Source organism: Ambystoma mexicanum, chromosome 4p (assembly GCF_040938575.1).
Source record: "Ambystoma mexicanum isolate Mex_15411 chromosome 4p, UKY_AmexF1_1, whole genome shotgun sequence".
Lineage (NCBI taxonomy): Eukaryota > Metazoa > Chordata > Amphibia > Caudata > Ambystomatidae > Ambystoma > Ambystoma mexicanum.
In genome coordinates, this window is record NC_090927.1 from 280,200,510 (window position 1) to 280,216,876 (window position 16,367).

Genomic DNA, 16,367 nt, shown 5'->3' on the forward strand with positions numbered 1-16,367 from the left:
TCTTAGCAGCAGAGTTATTTGCTGTTGCTCTCATCTGCGTGTGAGATTAAAGTTGTTATCCTTACAACATCGACTTCGGCCTTTCTTCCTTAGCGGGTTGTATTCTCTCTGGTGTGAGCGTTCATGGGGCGTGCCTTCAGTAGGGAATGAGCACTTAAGGAAAGATGTTCTCATGTGTACACCCCTCTTTCCTCCTGATTGTCAGCTTTAGTAAATAAAGTGACTTTGTCCCCAAACATCAATGTACAATTTTATGAAATTAAATGTATCTTTCGGAAAAAGCTTTTCATTTTTAGCAAACAACACATTTTTGGTCCCAACGTCAATAGTTAATGTTATGGAAAGATATTCATTTTGTTCTCAAACACAAAATGTTACCTTTCTTTCATAAATACACTGACCCGGTTTAAATAAATATCTTTAATACGAGGTAAGTATCATTATGTATCTAGTTTTCATCCACTTTCTATCGTAGATAGGAGTCAGGTATCTATATGGTGATAACAATTAGGCAGTGGTCAAAGTAGGTCTAGGAGGTTTGTTGTTACACTCTGACAAGATCAGGAGTAGGCCATGGCTATTAGATTTGAAGAGGGCTGAAAAGAAGAGAGATATGCACAATAATGGTATCATAAGGCGCAGAGGAATGCTGAGTGACTAGAATCTCACTCAGCAAAGCAAGCATTCTTGGAAAAATAACATTCTTCTCCCACCATGTTTGTCTTTTCCCATTTTTCTTCCAAGATATATAGAACAATTTCACTTACCATTAATGAGTATAGGTCCATCAGCTGTGCAGGAGCATTTAAAGTTTGAAAAATCTTTATTTATGCACCACCTGTATATTTCAATGATGCTACCATTGCACAGAATGTCCATGGTGGGCCTAAACGTTTTAGTTACTGAGAAAACACTAATATTTATTTTTCCAATGTACATGATTGAGGAGTCATTCAGCGTGCACGCATATTCCCCTGTGGAAGAAAAGTAAACAAATTAGAGTGACATTTCCCAGATGTACAGCTAAGAAACTAAATGCTGTACTGTAACTTATTGAATCTCAGTCTACATCTTGTTTCCTATTCCCTTCAGAATCATTTAAAGAATAATTACATTGTATTCATAATTTCTGAAAACAGTATTTTGTTATGTGAGTTTAGTCATCATGCTGATAGTACATAACCGCCTTCATTCACAATAACCACTACAAGAACTAGCATGGTCCGGATGTGAAAAAGCCAATAATTATAGCCCCGCATAGGATTTAATAGCTTCAGGATCTCTTGTAGTAGATACTCTGAGCAAATTGAAAATACCTTCCTGCAGGTGCAGATAGCAAATGTGAACAATTCGTCTTGGCTAGCCACGACTCCTCTGCAAGACTAAAGTACAATCTGCCTGCACTGCTTTCATTGATTGATCTTACAGCTATCATTAGCCCCCGGCTAGCTACTTCAGCGCCATCGTTTTCCAGGCCAAGAACCATCTCCAAATCCCCATTTTGAAGTGATGCAATCAGTGCTCCAGATAAGATTTTGAGGTGGAAGCAGTGTACTCCCTATTTTCAAGCTAACTTTGAGAGTAAATGTGATTTCAAGGGAGTACAAATGAAATTTCTCCTTTGCAAAAGAGTAAAATGTATGCGACATCCAGCTGACGTGTGAAAATGTTGGAACTGTATGGAAGTCACTATCCTGCTGCAGCAGGCCACATCATGACAGAAAAACAGGTTTCTCTCACACTTAGCAGATAAAGCACATGGTTTGGTAGCACAGGCACCATCTTACAAATGAAGCAGATGAGCGCCAACACCATGGGCTTTCCCTGCATGCAAAGAGTAGGTATAACAGCAGCATAAGCTTTTCAACGCTTTGCACACACAGAACAGGTCAGCATGTGTAGGAGCCCTGCAGCCTTCCCCCACAAAAGCAGAAAAAGATCAGATTTACATTTCAGTAAATAAAGTGACTTTGTCCTCAAACATCATTGTACCATCATTGCAACCCCAATGCAATCATACATTTTGCAGATCAGGTGGAGTGGATCAGTGCAAGCTGAAAAGCAAGGGTAAAAGATTCCCATACAGTGAACAGAAGGAATGTGTCTCTGCAGTAGAAGCGCCCCTCACATAAAACAGGTGCAGCATAGGCTTCAACAGTGCTCACTCCCCTTCTGATATAGAAACGGTATGCTATGGACCTCTGTAGCTCATCTTTTCCTCCATGGAACAGGAATGTTGTGGGTCTCAACATTACATGATTACCACAGATAAGTCATTGGTCAGAGCAGTAGAAGTTACGCTTGCATAGAGAAGGAGCTGCATGGGATGGAGCAGTGTAAGCACCCCCACACTGAAAAGGTAAAGGATGTTCCTCTGCATTGCAAGCAGCACTCACATAGAACATTATATGCCTCAGCAGTCCAAATTCCTGTCATGAAGGATGTGCCCAGCATGGGCCTCTGCGATCCAAGCTCCCCTCACATAAAATGGGTAACAGCATAACCACAGGGAATCCGAAGAAATTATCAGCAAAAAACAAATGGCAGACAACGCCTAAGAGGGTTTTGAAAAAAAAAGAATTCCAAAAATGTCGATCAAGGTTTGCGGGGGTTCACCCGCTACCCTTCATCGACATTTCCAGGACTTCGGGAGTTGTGGGATGTCCCCCGCTTCCATAAAAAGGAAAGCGGGGGACAAGCAAACTAAAATACATTTTTTTTTTAAAAGGAAAGGACCCTGCGACGCTGGTTCCCTTTCATGTGCGTGAAAGGAACCGGCGTTGCAGGGGAATTGTGGAACCACACTTCGCTCTGTGCCACCAGAAGATAAGGAAGGGGGTGGGGGGAAGCGGGTGGGCCAAAATGTCAGTGGAATACAAAACGGCAAGTTATTTTCGAAAAAATTACATTTTTTTTTCTCCCTCTGTCATTTCAGATTCAATAATTTAACAGTGATCCTAACCACAGCAGTGTGAGCATCACCCACATAGAACATGCTCAGCAGTGCAAGACCTTACAAATGGAACTAATATAACATTGAGAGCAACTGGTCCAAATATGTAGGCTAACTCAAATCAGCAAAGCCCTGCCTAGCAGGAATTCAGTAATAAACCTTGGAACAACAAATAATGTATGCACCAATTTCCAGCCAACCTACAGCTGGTTCACTTAACCATGTTTCAGAATGGGATGTTAACATAATACAGGGAGACCAGTCTCACAATATGCCTTTCATTATTCCTTTTCAAAGGCCTGTACATTTGAACTATGCTGTATATGTTTTAATTTTAAAGAAACAAACAAACCTGGCCAATTACACAGTGAAGCAAACATGTTGTGTGTTTTGCGGTTTGATAGCAGAATTGTCTTTTGATGATTAAAGTCTAGAACTAGTACAAATTAACGGTATGCCAATGTTTGATGCAATAATACAGAGATGTTAGGACTCAATGCTAAACTCTAAATCTAATCACATGATGAGAAATTGGTAAACAGACTATCGACTGATTGTAATAATAACCACAGTGCTTAGAATTTGGAGGTCCCTGCATGAAGCACTACAAAAAAAGTTAAATACCTATCTGGATTAACACTTCAGGGACCTATTTAGTTTAGTTTCTATTTCAATTACAAATGTAAAAATTGTATTTTTGTTTGTTTTAGTACAGCACTTGCCCTGGCTGGAGAGGCGGGTTTTGAATGGTTTAATTGTAGTCTTGAAGATTTTAAAGAAGCTGTGGCCCCTTGATCAAGAGCCCTGCTGCCACTGGCCATCTACAGTACCATTTTCCACAATAATTGAAAGTTAAAGCTGCATGGATGATTTTACATTGCATACTCTGTGCCCCAGATAAGGGTTATCCTTATCTGTACACCAAATAAGGGTTTGAGGTGGGATTATTTTACACACTGTTTTCATAATTAGTGTTTACATTATATTGTAAGAGGAAAAAGTATTTGCCTCTGCAAGAGTTTAAAAGGTATCTGACATGCAACCAAAACATGATTAACATTGAAAATGAATAGGACACATTAGAAAAAAAGACTTGGGTATCAAAGATGTCTGGCTTCAAACAATTTATTAAATTTGTGGCCAACATTTGCCTACACAATAAAGTTTATCAATACACCATATATATACATCTTGATGACAAATTCGCACAGCACAGCACAGCACAGGATCTCTGAAAATCATGTCTGTGAAATACAGGCCTACTTTCATTGAGAAAAACAATTTATTACAAAGGATACTTCCAGGTTTTCCATTTTATTCAGGATACATTCCTAAACTGCTAGGAAAATAAATATGCATAATGCTTCTGTTTGCTCCATAGACATCTACACACAGAATAGAGCAGAAAGTGAACAGAAGAAACTATTATGTATATCACTATGTGCTGTTTATTTCTGAAGGGCTCAGTGTACAGCTGAGAGAAAGTACATTTCTATTTTCAGAGGCTTCTCTGTGGCCGTCGGTTTCATCCTTGCATATAAAAATCAAAAGAGGTGTTATGGTGTCTGTTAAATCACCACCATGTTCTCTCAACTGGTGTGTAAATGATATGCATGTAAAGATAGAAACGGTCATATTTACAAGAACGTAATGCCTAAAAAGGGCTGGTATGACACTTATATGGAGGCCTGTATGTAATGTCAAGTTATATGCTTCATTAAATATATTGCAACATTCCATATGGTTGGCTCTCCTACAGGACTGCTGCATCTCTTCTTCAGTTTTCACATATTGTGGGGTCGGGGGTAATATAAGCTAGGCTTCTGTAATCGAACCCAAGAATCACAGGATCCACAGCATGGTTTCTGCTGACCCTTTAACTTTATCCCAGAAATGTACTGTACTGAAGATCACAATTTGAAAATATAGTTCTTTTATCTCATCAGAAACAAGGGTTTCATTGAGAAGTCACAAATATTTTGGCACCAAAATTTCCCAAGATGTGGCCCATACAGCTGCATAATGTACCTATTAATTGACTAAATGTAACACTAGTCATCATACAATGTGCATTTAGAGAGGGTTGCATTTAAATATCAGATAAACTAAACACCAAGAACATGTCTATTTGTTCAAAATGAAATTAGCAAATGCAAAAGAATGTCTGCGTTTATGCAGTTATGTTGCATGAAGAATATAACACGCTCATATTTGTGTGTTCTGTGAGGAGATCAAAGAAATAATGTGTATTGGAAGGTATACGATAGATCAAGTTAAATGTGACGATAGGCCTGCACTTTATCAGATTGTAATTACCAGAAAAACTATACAAATAGAGCATCTTCCTTTTACATGTAACCTCAAAATCATCAATTTAGTTTGAACTCTAGTTAAATGCAGAGCTGCCTTGAGACCAGGCATGCAAGTTTTTTGTTTTCTTAAAAACAGGACCATTATCAATCAAAGTGAATGCACCATTACAGAGATGAAAGGACAGAGTGCTGTGTGTCCAAAATAAAAGCACTTGTTTTAAAGTACCAAGAAAATAGAACTAAATGTGTGTAATATGTTGGCTGCAGCTCAATTCGGTGGATTTTTATTTTTAAGAGGAATACAAAGTCAATACGTTAAGAAGTGTGGTGAGCCAGTAATGGCAACTTAAAATGGCTTAGGTCTTGAGCAGACACTGAACCTTGACCTTGTTGAGCAATAATGTATCTTGCAAAATGTGTACCTGTCTATGTGTAAGGTGTCTTTTAAAAGCGACTTATTTTTGAAGAAAGCAGATATCTAGTAATGCACACAACTCAAGCTGAATGGTCAGTACAATGAGAACCAAAGAAATGTATTTCAAGTGACAGATAATTTAAATTAATTATCAGTGTTAATTTTTGAAACCTTTGTTGTATTTAAAAAATCAAGATTAGATTTGAATTTAGCAGAGCTACTCCAATTGCATCCATACAAAAATGATATATTAAAATCTATGAATTATTTAAAAAATATCATATTTTAATAACTCTTAGTAATGATACAGGTCCATAAAATAAATGATAAAGGAAAGGCATATTTCCACTTAATTCTACCATAATTCCTGAGGGGTGATAGATACTTCCCTATGACATGATAAAATACAACAACAGGTTAAAATATAATGGGCCAATCAAATAAAAGAGGAAGATTATTGTAGGTTTAAATAAAGGGAAACTATCACGGGTTCGGTCCAATCCAAATTTGCTGCATAAAATGATGATTCATGAGGGGAGGTTTCTGGGTATTTAAAGTCAAACACATAAGCAGAGAAAACAAATAGTTTTTTGGGACAGCAGCAAATGAAGAAAACATTCCATACCAGAGAAAAATCAATTGGAATTGCAACTGGAAGGAGTTGATGAAAATTCTGCATTAGAAGGCTTTTGCAAGAGAGATAAATGCAGAAGCCTTGGTTTTCACAGGAGCAAATTATATATGGTTTTGCACAGCACAGTGTACAAAGTGTCTCACAGATTTATTTTCAGGGGAGGATAAACTTGTTTAACTGTGAAAATGATAAATCCTAAAGAGATATTTCTACTCCTCAAACTGGAATACGATGAAGGTGTGTGTGCCCCTGTTACTCCAAATAAATTATTGTTAATTTAAAGGACCAAGGTAATTTTTTTCCAGTAACATTGCACATAAATAGAAGGATTCTGCTCTAAGTGGACGCTCAATTCCAATTAAAATAAAGTTGTTGATGCCTCCAATATTTCAAATGAATAAACGCATGCGTGTGAATCATTTAAATACATCAAGATATATTGCTCAGCAAAATAAAAGCTTCTACACTGATTCCTTGGCTTTAATATCAGTGCAAACCTAGTCAATCATTCTTGTATCTATGTCCATGCTAAAGGCCTGCAAAAGGAAAGTGAATATTTTTCTCAGATGCTGGCACTTGTTAAATGTATGGTTTAAAGTTTACTCTAAGAATGTCTTGGTCTCTTCGAATCCAACAACCAATGTCAATTTGCATGTTATACTGGAGAGGATTTTATTATTTTGTCTAGAATAGTTATTTATATTTGCTTTGATACTTATGGATGTGTGTATTGTGAATGTAAATATTAGCAATATAATAGCTGGCAGATTGTGTTTCTTTTCTGTAGACAAGTTGCCTGTATTTGTGGGGTGGAATATATTGGATACATTCCCTTTGGAGTGAGTTTGTCGTGGAGGGGGTTATACGAATATTTTTCTTTAAAAGAATCAAATATTAGAAATATACATATATTCCATAGATACAAGTAATTGTGACAAGGAGCTATTTTTTCACCATTAGGTGTTTGCTTGTAATTCAACATGAGTCCCCTGGCAGCCAGTACATGGATGCCCTTTCCACAGCGAACCCGGATGCAACATTCCCAAGCACAGAGGTGCTCTTTGTCACAGAGGGCCTTAATATCCCAACTCCAAAAGATGGTTCAAGGGTTTTTATTAAATATATGCCAAAATATTGCTTTATATTTATTTTAATTTTTGTAAACGGCACACGCCCATGGGCCTCAGAGCGCACATAAAGACAGACAGGGGCAATGGGAGTTAGGGATCAGGCAGCGGGAGACGGGAGAAGAAAACTAAATTCAGCCTGGGCTGAGGTTGAACAGGTGAGTTTTTACTTCCTTCTTGAAGACCGGCAGGTTATCAGCCAGGCGTATATGCCCGGGAAGTTAGTTCCATTGTAAAGGAGCCTGAGTATACCAGGCGGTCCTTCCAAAGCGGCCAGCTTGTATCTGGGCTGAGTAAATGTGGGACCGGCAGAGGAGCGGAGCTGCCTTCCTCTTACATGGATCTTTACCCGATCAGTGAGATATGTTGGGCAGGCATTAGAGCGACATTTGAAAGACAGCGTCAGGATCTTGTGGGTGATCCTGTGCTGGATAGGCAGCCAGTAGAGTGCCCTCCTGGCATCTGAGATGTGTGCACATTTGGACAGGCCATGAATAGCCCAGACTGCATTATTATGTGCAACCTGCAAAATGTGTATATTGAGATGTGTAGTACCTGCCAGGAGGCTATTGCAGTAGTCAGCTCTGGAATTTACTAGTGCAGAGGCGAGCAGCGCACAGTTTTTAGCAGTAAGAAATGGGTGAATGTAGTCTATTCGCTTGATAATCAGGCTACAGGAAGATCGACTGTAGGAAACATGTGGTCTCAGATAATTCCTCATCCAAGACAAACGCCACAGTCTTGACTTTTGTCGAAACCTGGATGATGCTTCCTGCAATGCAAAGGTTTTCATAGGCCGGGGCTAGTTTGCCAAGACAGGCTCTGGATGCCACAAATAGGAGCTCAGTTTCATTTCTATTCAATGCAAGTGAATTACCTGTCATCCAAGCTGACAGATGGCATTGTAGGTTTTGTTTACGGCAATCAGGTCCTCCTCATATATCCCGCTGAGCTCGAAGACAACCTGAGTGTCATCGGCATAATTTGTATACCGGACACTCAGGGCATCTAGCAAGTCCAGTAGGGGCCTGATGTATATATTAAACAATGTGGGTGACAAGCAAGAGCCCTGAGGGACACCGGGGTTAGAGCTTTCCTCACCAATGGATACCCGGACTGTCCGAGGGCCGAGAAATGAGGCTATCCATTGGGATGCTTGATTGGAGCATTATGCAATCTCCCCCAGCCTTGTCACCAGTAGGGAATGGTCCACAAGGTGGAAGGCCGAAGAGATGTCCAGGAGCATCAACAGAGCGGGATGACCTCTCTCCCCTGTGCCGGCCAATATGGATTTGAGGACCAGCATAGCGGTTTACGTCCCATGCTGAGCTCTGAAGCCCGATTGGCGTGGGCCAAGGATCTTGTGCTCTTCGATGTGTCTCTGCAATTGTAAATATGCCAATTTGTCCATAATTTTTAAGACAAATGGCTGTTACGCTCACCTGGTTCCCACAGGGGCGTCGATCGGACCCAGACAGTTGCGGTCTCCATCAACGTGATGCGTAGTGCCGAGATGACTGTCTGGACTGGCCCGCCTAATCTCGTCTGCTTGATCTGTAGAAGTATTCTCCTGCAAGTGGAGAAAGGGATTTAGCCACCCGTGGATATGAGTGATAGCCCCCTCCCACTGTTCTCATTCTCCCTTCTTGTCACCTCCGATATCCCCTTTTTAGGAACCTCACCGTATGTTTTTAAATGATGAGCTCTCCATCCTGCGTGGATTGCAGGGGCACGTTGATGCCAGTTACTTCACTGGTTTGAAGGCGTGGGAGAGTTCCGGAGAGTATTGACTCTGAGGTTCCTGGCAAGGTTCGGAAAGTATCAAGTTCATAGAGTTCAATATGTCCGATGATTCACTCTTGTCCCCCCTTCCTTCCTTGTCTTGCAACTAAGATCGTGAGAATATACCCCTCGTGGCAGTTGGTGGCGCTTAGGTAAGAGTCTGTATTACCCGACGCCGTCCGGTAAATGTTGCTGGTGTTTAACGTGTTGTTTTCTCTCCCTTTGCAGGTGCGGCACATGAAGATGTGGAGAGTCATGGAATAATGCCTCCGGTGGTAATCAGGTAAGTCTATGATGATAATAGTTTTATTTGTTGGTTTTCTCGGCTCACCTTGTTGTTTTCTTTTGTCCCTGAGGTGCCGGAGTTTGGCGAAGAAATGATGGAGGCAGTGCCGAATTGAAATATGCTGCGAGGACTGGTGAGTATGGCGCCACGCTGCAGCTGGAGATGCGACGCGTACAGAAATGATGTTCCTTCCAGGTCCGGAGGCGAGATGGATCCGAAATCAGGTGAGGAATTCGAAATAGTTTATTAATCTTGTCCTTTTCTTTCCTCTTGGTTTTAGGAGCTCCAGGTTCGAGGCGGGCGTGGCAGAAGACTGGATGCAGACTGCAGGCACGGTGAGCGTTACGCTGCTGGATGCAGAATAACGCGAAGCGTGTGCTGTCGTTCGGGCGTGGTTTAAATAGCCTCCAAAGTAGTTCCTGGTAAGAAGTTCCCTAGAACCACGCCCGAGTAAAAAATAGTCCCTGTAGAAAAATAGTCCCATCCAGGCCTCACGTTGGCTTGGACTCACTAGCAGCATGTTCTGCATAAGGTAAGTAAAGTCTATGAGCCTGGCGCCGATGGCACCAGGACTGATTTCCATAATGAGCCTGGCGCCTAAGGCACCAGGACTGAACCCAAACAGCCCCAAGCCGAGGCTGTTGGGGTTTTTAAAGGTATCTGGATGCCTGCTTCCGGAGCTGATGGGCTTGGTCCTGATGCCCGGGGGTAGGCATCATGACAATGGCACATTTGTAATGGGCCAACAGTTGCCAGAAACACATGGGTCGAGATTAGCTTTTTTGAGCAATGGTGTAATCCATGCTTCCTTAAGGGAAGAAGGAACCACACCCTCATCAAAAGAGAGATTGATGAGTTTGGTCATCCAGGGAGCCAGCAATGGGTTTAACGTCAGAAATGATCTTGTTGGGGGGGCGTGGCCAGCAGCGAGGCAATGTAGACGTGCACCTCCATTGCTCCCGCGGCCGCCCGTGTATATCCTGGTAATTCAGCCTGAATCCGACTCTTTGCAGCACCCAGAAGACCACTACCGATGTCGCACATTCCACTCTAATTGCGGCTGAAAATTCATCCAAAACCGCATACGTTTTCCTGCACAAATGGCCTCCGGAAGATCGCAGCAGAACCCGAAGAGGTGAAGCCAAGATGGTCGCCCGATACCGAAGGAGCCAGCATGACACATAATCCAGAGGGGGACCGTGCCGGGGCTTGGGCAGCCAACAGCACCAGTGAAGTACAACTTGCCCGAGTCCTCGCCGCCGGAGCGAGGTGTGCTGTGGTCCGCTGAACTCCCTGGTGGGGGAGGAGCGCGAACAATGACAACACGCAGAACACACGCAGTCGCCCTCCCATCCTGCCCGAGACCCTGACGGACACCAGACAGCCCATCGGGTGGCCGAGGCATTGCGGAGCCCCGGCGGAACTGGAGCATATCAAGGCAAACCGATGCTGAATGCCTGCTCCAGCCGAACCCCACTGACGGAGCGGGAGCACCAGCAGCGGTAATACGCCGTTGCAAGGTAACCGCAGTCGCCCTCCCGCCCTGCTCGAGGCACTAGCGGGTGACACGTAGCCCACCTCAGAACTGCAGCGAAAATGGCCAACGCAAGGCTGCCACGCCAACAAACCGCAGACGCAACCCCCTCCTGCGCGAGAGCCTGCTGGCAGGGTGAAGCTGACTAACCGGAGACACAGACCCCGTGGCTCGGCACACACAACATAGTGCTGGCCAGCTGAAACCACTCTTTGACCCGCTGGTGCCTCTGCAGGTGGGTGGCCCCTTGGACCCAAACGAAGCATGCGGGACACCGCTGGCAGTCGAGCTGTGAACACCTGACGGAGCAACATAGCTGAATTGTCCATAACGAGACTGGTCAACCACGCACCACTCGGCCAGAACCGCCCACAAGGACACATACTGGACCAACAATACCCTCCAAGTACGCAAACTTCATATGGTGGAGAGGCATGAGACACGTCTGCAACCGCCAAAAGCACGAGGAGCATTAAAATCTCTGCAGGGTAAGGAGGTGGCGCTGATGGCCCCCTCGCCAAGAAATTCACAACCCTGAGAAGGTATTGCACCCCGAAATACCCAGCCAAACACGGCTGATGTTGAGAGCCACAGTGAGCACCACAACTGTTTGACCTAAAACCCCCTAACTTAATGCGGACAAGACCATTAGGGTACCAACGCCAGTGAAAGGACGCAAAGGCGATACGCCGGGTGTACCCCAGAGCACCAAAGGGGCACTGTCAAACCGTGACACAGCAGTACCCTGAGACATCAGGTTCCCCCTATGTTAGGAGTACAGCTGCAGTATGGAGCAGCACCACTACTAACAGAAAAGGACACTGAAATTAAAACAACCAGAGTACTATTAAGATACAGAGACTGCAACCCAGGGAAAACGCCCCCCCCACAACCATCTACTGCCGCCACCCCGCAAACATCGTCTGAGATCCACGACGTTGTTGAGGCAAAGAAAACCTTTTAGAACAATCAAATTAATTCAGCCGGAGACAAGACGAAGGAACTTTTCCACCTCTTTACATTCTGGGAGAAACCCACTACTTGCAGTCCTCCTATAAAACCTACAGATGATGACTCCGATCGGGTACAGAAGGCTTTCGCAGACAAATTATTGAAAGCTCAAGATAAAATTAAACATGAAGCATTAGTATCCCCATCGCCCATATCAACACCTACTTCAGTGCTCATCGAGACACATCATACTCGTATAAAGTCGCCACAAACTCAGCCAGATTCTATATCTGGCATTTATACCTTATCGGGGTCTGCCGTAGGCTTTACTTTTAGGGAATCCACTGCAGCCAATATAATAAATATTCTCAAGTCTATGCACCCCACTAATTGTCCTGGAGAACTGCTCCCATCTAAACTTATTTTGAAACATACGGAACTTTTTGCGCCTTTCCTTTGTAGATTTGCAAACGCTTCCTTCCGAACAGGTGTTATCCCCCAAACAATAAAGAATGTAGTAGTTTCACCTCTGCTGAAAAAAGTGGGACTTGATCCCACTGACGCAGCAAACCTAAGACCAATCACCAACACCTTGTTCTTCCTCATGCTCATAGATAAGATAGCAACTATCCAGCTATAGGCCCATGTTCAGATGGCTGGCATTCTACATGCTAAGCTGTCGGGGTTCAGAAGTCATCATGGCACGGAGAGTGCCCTTCTGGGCCTGCAGACATATATGCTCTCTAAGCTGGAAGATAGCAAGTCAGGGTTGCTGATCAGCAGCCTTCGACTTGCTAGATCACAAAATCCTTCTTGAAAGAATGCAGACTGTTGGGGGCCACTCTGTTAATGCCATAGCCTGGTTGAGAGCATTTCTGGAGGGTCACCGGTCACAGGTGCATTGGGGGGACAGTGCCTATAAATCACAAACTATAACATTTGGCGTGGCCCAGGAGGCATGTCTTTCCCCACTGTTATTTAATATTTATATTTTTCCCCTCTGCAACAAATTAGACCTTTCTCAGACCTTTTTCCGTAACTATGCTGATGATTTTCAGCTGGTTCTCAATATCAACGGCGATTATGATACAGATCAACACACGGTAGATGCGGTTTACCAACTGATAAAACAGTGGATGTCCACTAATTGGCTATGCCTGAACGCCACAAAGACTGAGCTCATGATATTTGGCCCCCGTCAGGCACAAATTAAGCTGGGCTAGGATTATACTGGCTTCAGGATAGATGGCAGCCACATCAGCGTCGTGCAGAAAGTTAAAACCTTGGGCACATTCATGGAAAACAGTTAAGACTGTGAAGCCCATGTTGCAGCCATCACTACTAGCACTAATTATCATCTTAAAGTGCTCAGGCAGGTTGCACCATTGGTCTTGGTCGAAAACCGTATTAAACTCGTGAGAGCCGTCATCTTGCCACGAGTAGATTACTGTAATGCACTCCTAGGTGGTGCAGGTAAAGCCGAAATCCAAGAATTACAAAAAATACAGAATAAAGCCATCCGCATCATTTTTCAAATGAAGCGCTCAGAACCTACAACCACAGCTAGAAAAAATCTGCACTGGCTTCCTGTGGAAGCCAGAATTCAATTTAAGCTGCTAACAATATTCCATAAATGCATCTTCGGTAACGCTCCCGCTTACCTAAAGGATGTTGTTAGCATTCACCAACCTAAAAGAAAGCTAAGGTCAGCAGAAGGCTATCTTCTGGTACAGCACCGGGTGAAACGATCTTGAGGTTTTGGGAGGGCTTTTCACACCCAAGGAGCTAAGGCATGGAACGCATTGTCCGCACCTCTGCGTAAGACAAAATACCTTTTTGCCTTTCGGAAACAACTTAAAACGTACCTCTTTATTTAGTGTGAATCCCTGCAGTAGTTTTTACGTCACTGTATCTGTCTCTCTGCGCCTGGATGCCCATGGGCTTTGGCGCGGTACAAGCACAATAACAATAACAATGTCTTCAGAGCTCTGGTTCTTTCTAGGATCGACTACTGCAACATCCCCTTCCTCAATCTGCCTCTTCCCTCCCTTTGGCCTCTTCAACTAATCCAGAATAGGGCTGCAAGACTTGTCCTTGGCCTCAAGCCCAGGGACCACATCTCTCCTGCCCTAAAATCTTTCCACTGGCTCCCGGTGACCGCAAGGATCAAATTCAAGACCGTTTGCATCATCCACAAGGCTGTCTGGGGCCCAGGACCTCTCTACATCCAGCTTTCTCTCCCTAAATACCCCCCTGATAGAGTTCTTCGGTGCTCTAGCTCCAACTCTCTGCAGGTTAGACATTTCTCCAAGCAGAGAGTGGGAGGTAGATCCCTTTCCTTGGCAGGAGCCTCCCTCTGGAAAGGTCTCCATGCCCCCCTCCGACTTGAGCCGGATCTTCTTAAATTCCGGAAACTTTTCAAGACTTTCCTTTTTTCCTCCTCCTTCCCTCTCCCCCTCTAGCGCCAATGTCCCTCTGTTGCTGCGACTGATGCCTGGTGCCTTATGAGTCTTATGGGAACCAGACTCTCCTTGACCAGTTCCCCCCAGTATCCCTAACCGGCACTTGCCCTCCGACACCCTTCCCGGAATAGCCTGAATCTGGTCCACCCCATCCATCGGACTTGTTTGCCCGTTCCCCCTTTTCCCCGGACACTTGCCTTTGTCTATCAGCACTTGCTCAGCCCCCTTGTCCCCCTCAGCACACCCCCTGGGCCTCCACTCCTGCACCACTTCACTTTGTGTATAGACGCCTTACAAATGTCCAATAAATAAATAATAGTATTGGGTTGTTCTCATTAGCCACAGGCAAGCCTCAAATCACGCAACACTATCACAGGTGGCAACAGATCCGCATAGGCCATACTGTGTACCTTTTCTTTGGACAACAACCTGTTCAGGATTTCCCCTTTCTCCCCAGGTATCCTTTTCTGTAATGGGCTAAGAGCCTGAGCCTGCCTTTCAATTTGTTTCTACTATGCATCTTCTCTTTGCTGCTTTCAAACAGAAATATATGAAGAAAGAAAGAAAGATGGGGCAAAAGAAAGGAAGAAGGAAATACAGAGGGAAATATAGAAAGAAACAAAGAACATGAGAAGAAAACAGGAAATAAAGATAATAATGGGGTTGGGGACAACATGATGGGGATAAAAAAAGAAACAATTATGCAAAAAAGCAATATCTATGAAAATGAAAGTTTGGAAAGGCTGGCATCCTCTCAGGGGCTTGGCTGCATCTGTGTTGCAGGCTCGTGTTCACATTAAAAATGACCTTGCTTGAACAATAATAATCAAGCAAAGTGCTCCTAAGTGTTGTAGTTTAGCAGTCCTCATTGTGTGCCCGTTAGAATTTTGGATTTCGCCAGGTGCTCTACACAACTGGTTGTGCAGCGCCTTACAATGTGCAGATAAGTGTTGGAGTCTAGCAGTGGGGGCAGGCGGCTGGTAATGGTGAAGTGGAGGTCTTGATAAGGTAAGGTAAGGCGTGACTGCTGTATATATATTTGTATCTAGTACTTTAATTGGATTTGATAAAGTGTGGTTACAATTCACGAAGTAAAATGAAAAGTCCAAGTAAGTTGGTTAAAACAAAGTCACCCATGAACCAGACATAGACTTCCAGGAGTGAGACCCCTTTCAGAATGTTACAGAATTTGAGTGAGCTGGCAGAGCTCCCATGTAGACCCTAATTGATGTGTGCTAAAATTGTAAACTACAGTCAAATTTCTGGTAACACTGATTTAAATATTGACTCCTTGGTGTCTTCAAAGGTGAATAATTTGAGTTGTTACACTCTCCTCGCCCCCTACAAGATAAATTGAATTAATTTTGATGCAAACTTGTTTAAGTTTGGGAAAGAGAGTGTAGAATGAGTATGATAAATTAACTGTAGGAGGGTAAGGTAATTGTGTATGGCCGGATCAACAGGAATTCTGAAGTTAGGCAGTGGGCTGGCAGGGGTCCTACACCTGTAAATGAGGTTCCGTCCTGACATGAAAATATCAACATGCATACTTCTTTGCCCCTTTTCTGTGCTTTCGATACTCCTGCTTGGCCGACTTTGGGTGCATTTCATCTCATGTTACAATCCTTAGTTCAGCTGGATGATAACATGGCTAAAGGGACAGAGGCGGCTCATACTGAACTATTAAAACATATTTTAAACATTTGCACCAATATTGGAAATAACATTCAGGTTATGAAGAAAGGGGACGATTCCAGGGGATGTGATCACTATAATGTATATGGAGATTTAATTTAGTGACCCTAAAGACATATCAATGAGTTCATCCAGATTAAGCAACTCACCATTACTTTCAGGTTTTTAAAATGATCCTTTAGAAGATGGGGAAGTTGAATAAGATGGTCATTCTGC

At 43.4% G+C, this 16,367-nt stretch overlaps 1 protein-coding gene across 1 annotated transcript in view; it reads right to left on the reverse strand.

The window, feature by feature from the left end:
- LOC138453202 (adhesion G protein-coupled receptor F5-like) overlaps window positions 1-16,367 on the reverse strand; it is a 1,258,340-nt gene that overhangs the window by 776,165 nt on the left and 465,808 nt on the right. Inside the window, exon 10 of the mRNA XM_069605829.1 lies at window positions 768-974. Within this exon, the coding sequence (XP_069461930.1) occupies window positions 768-974 (207 nt within the window). The remainder of the gene's footprint in view (window positions 1-767; window positions 975-16,367) is intronic.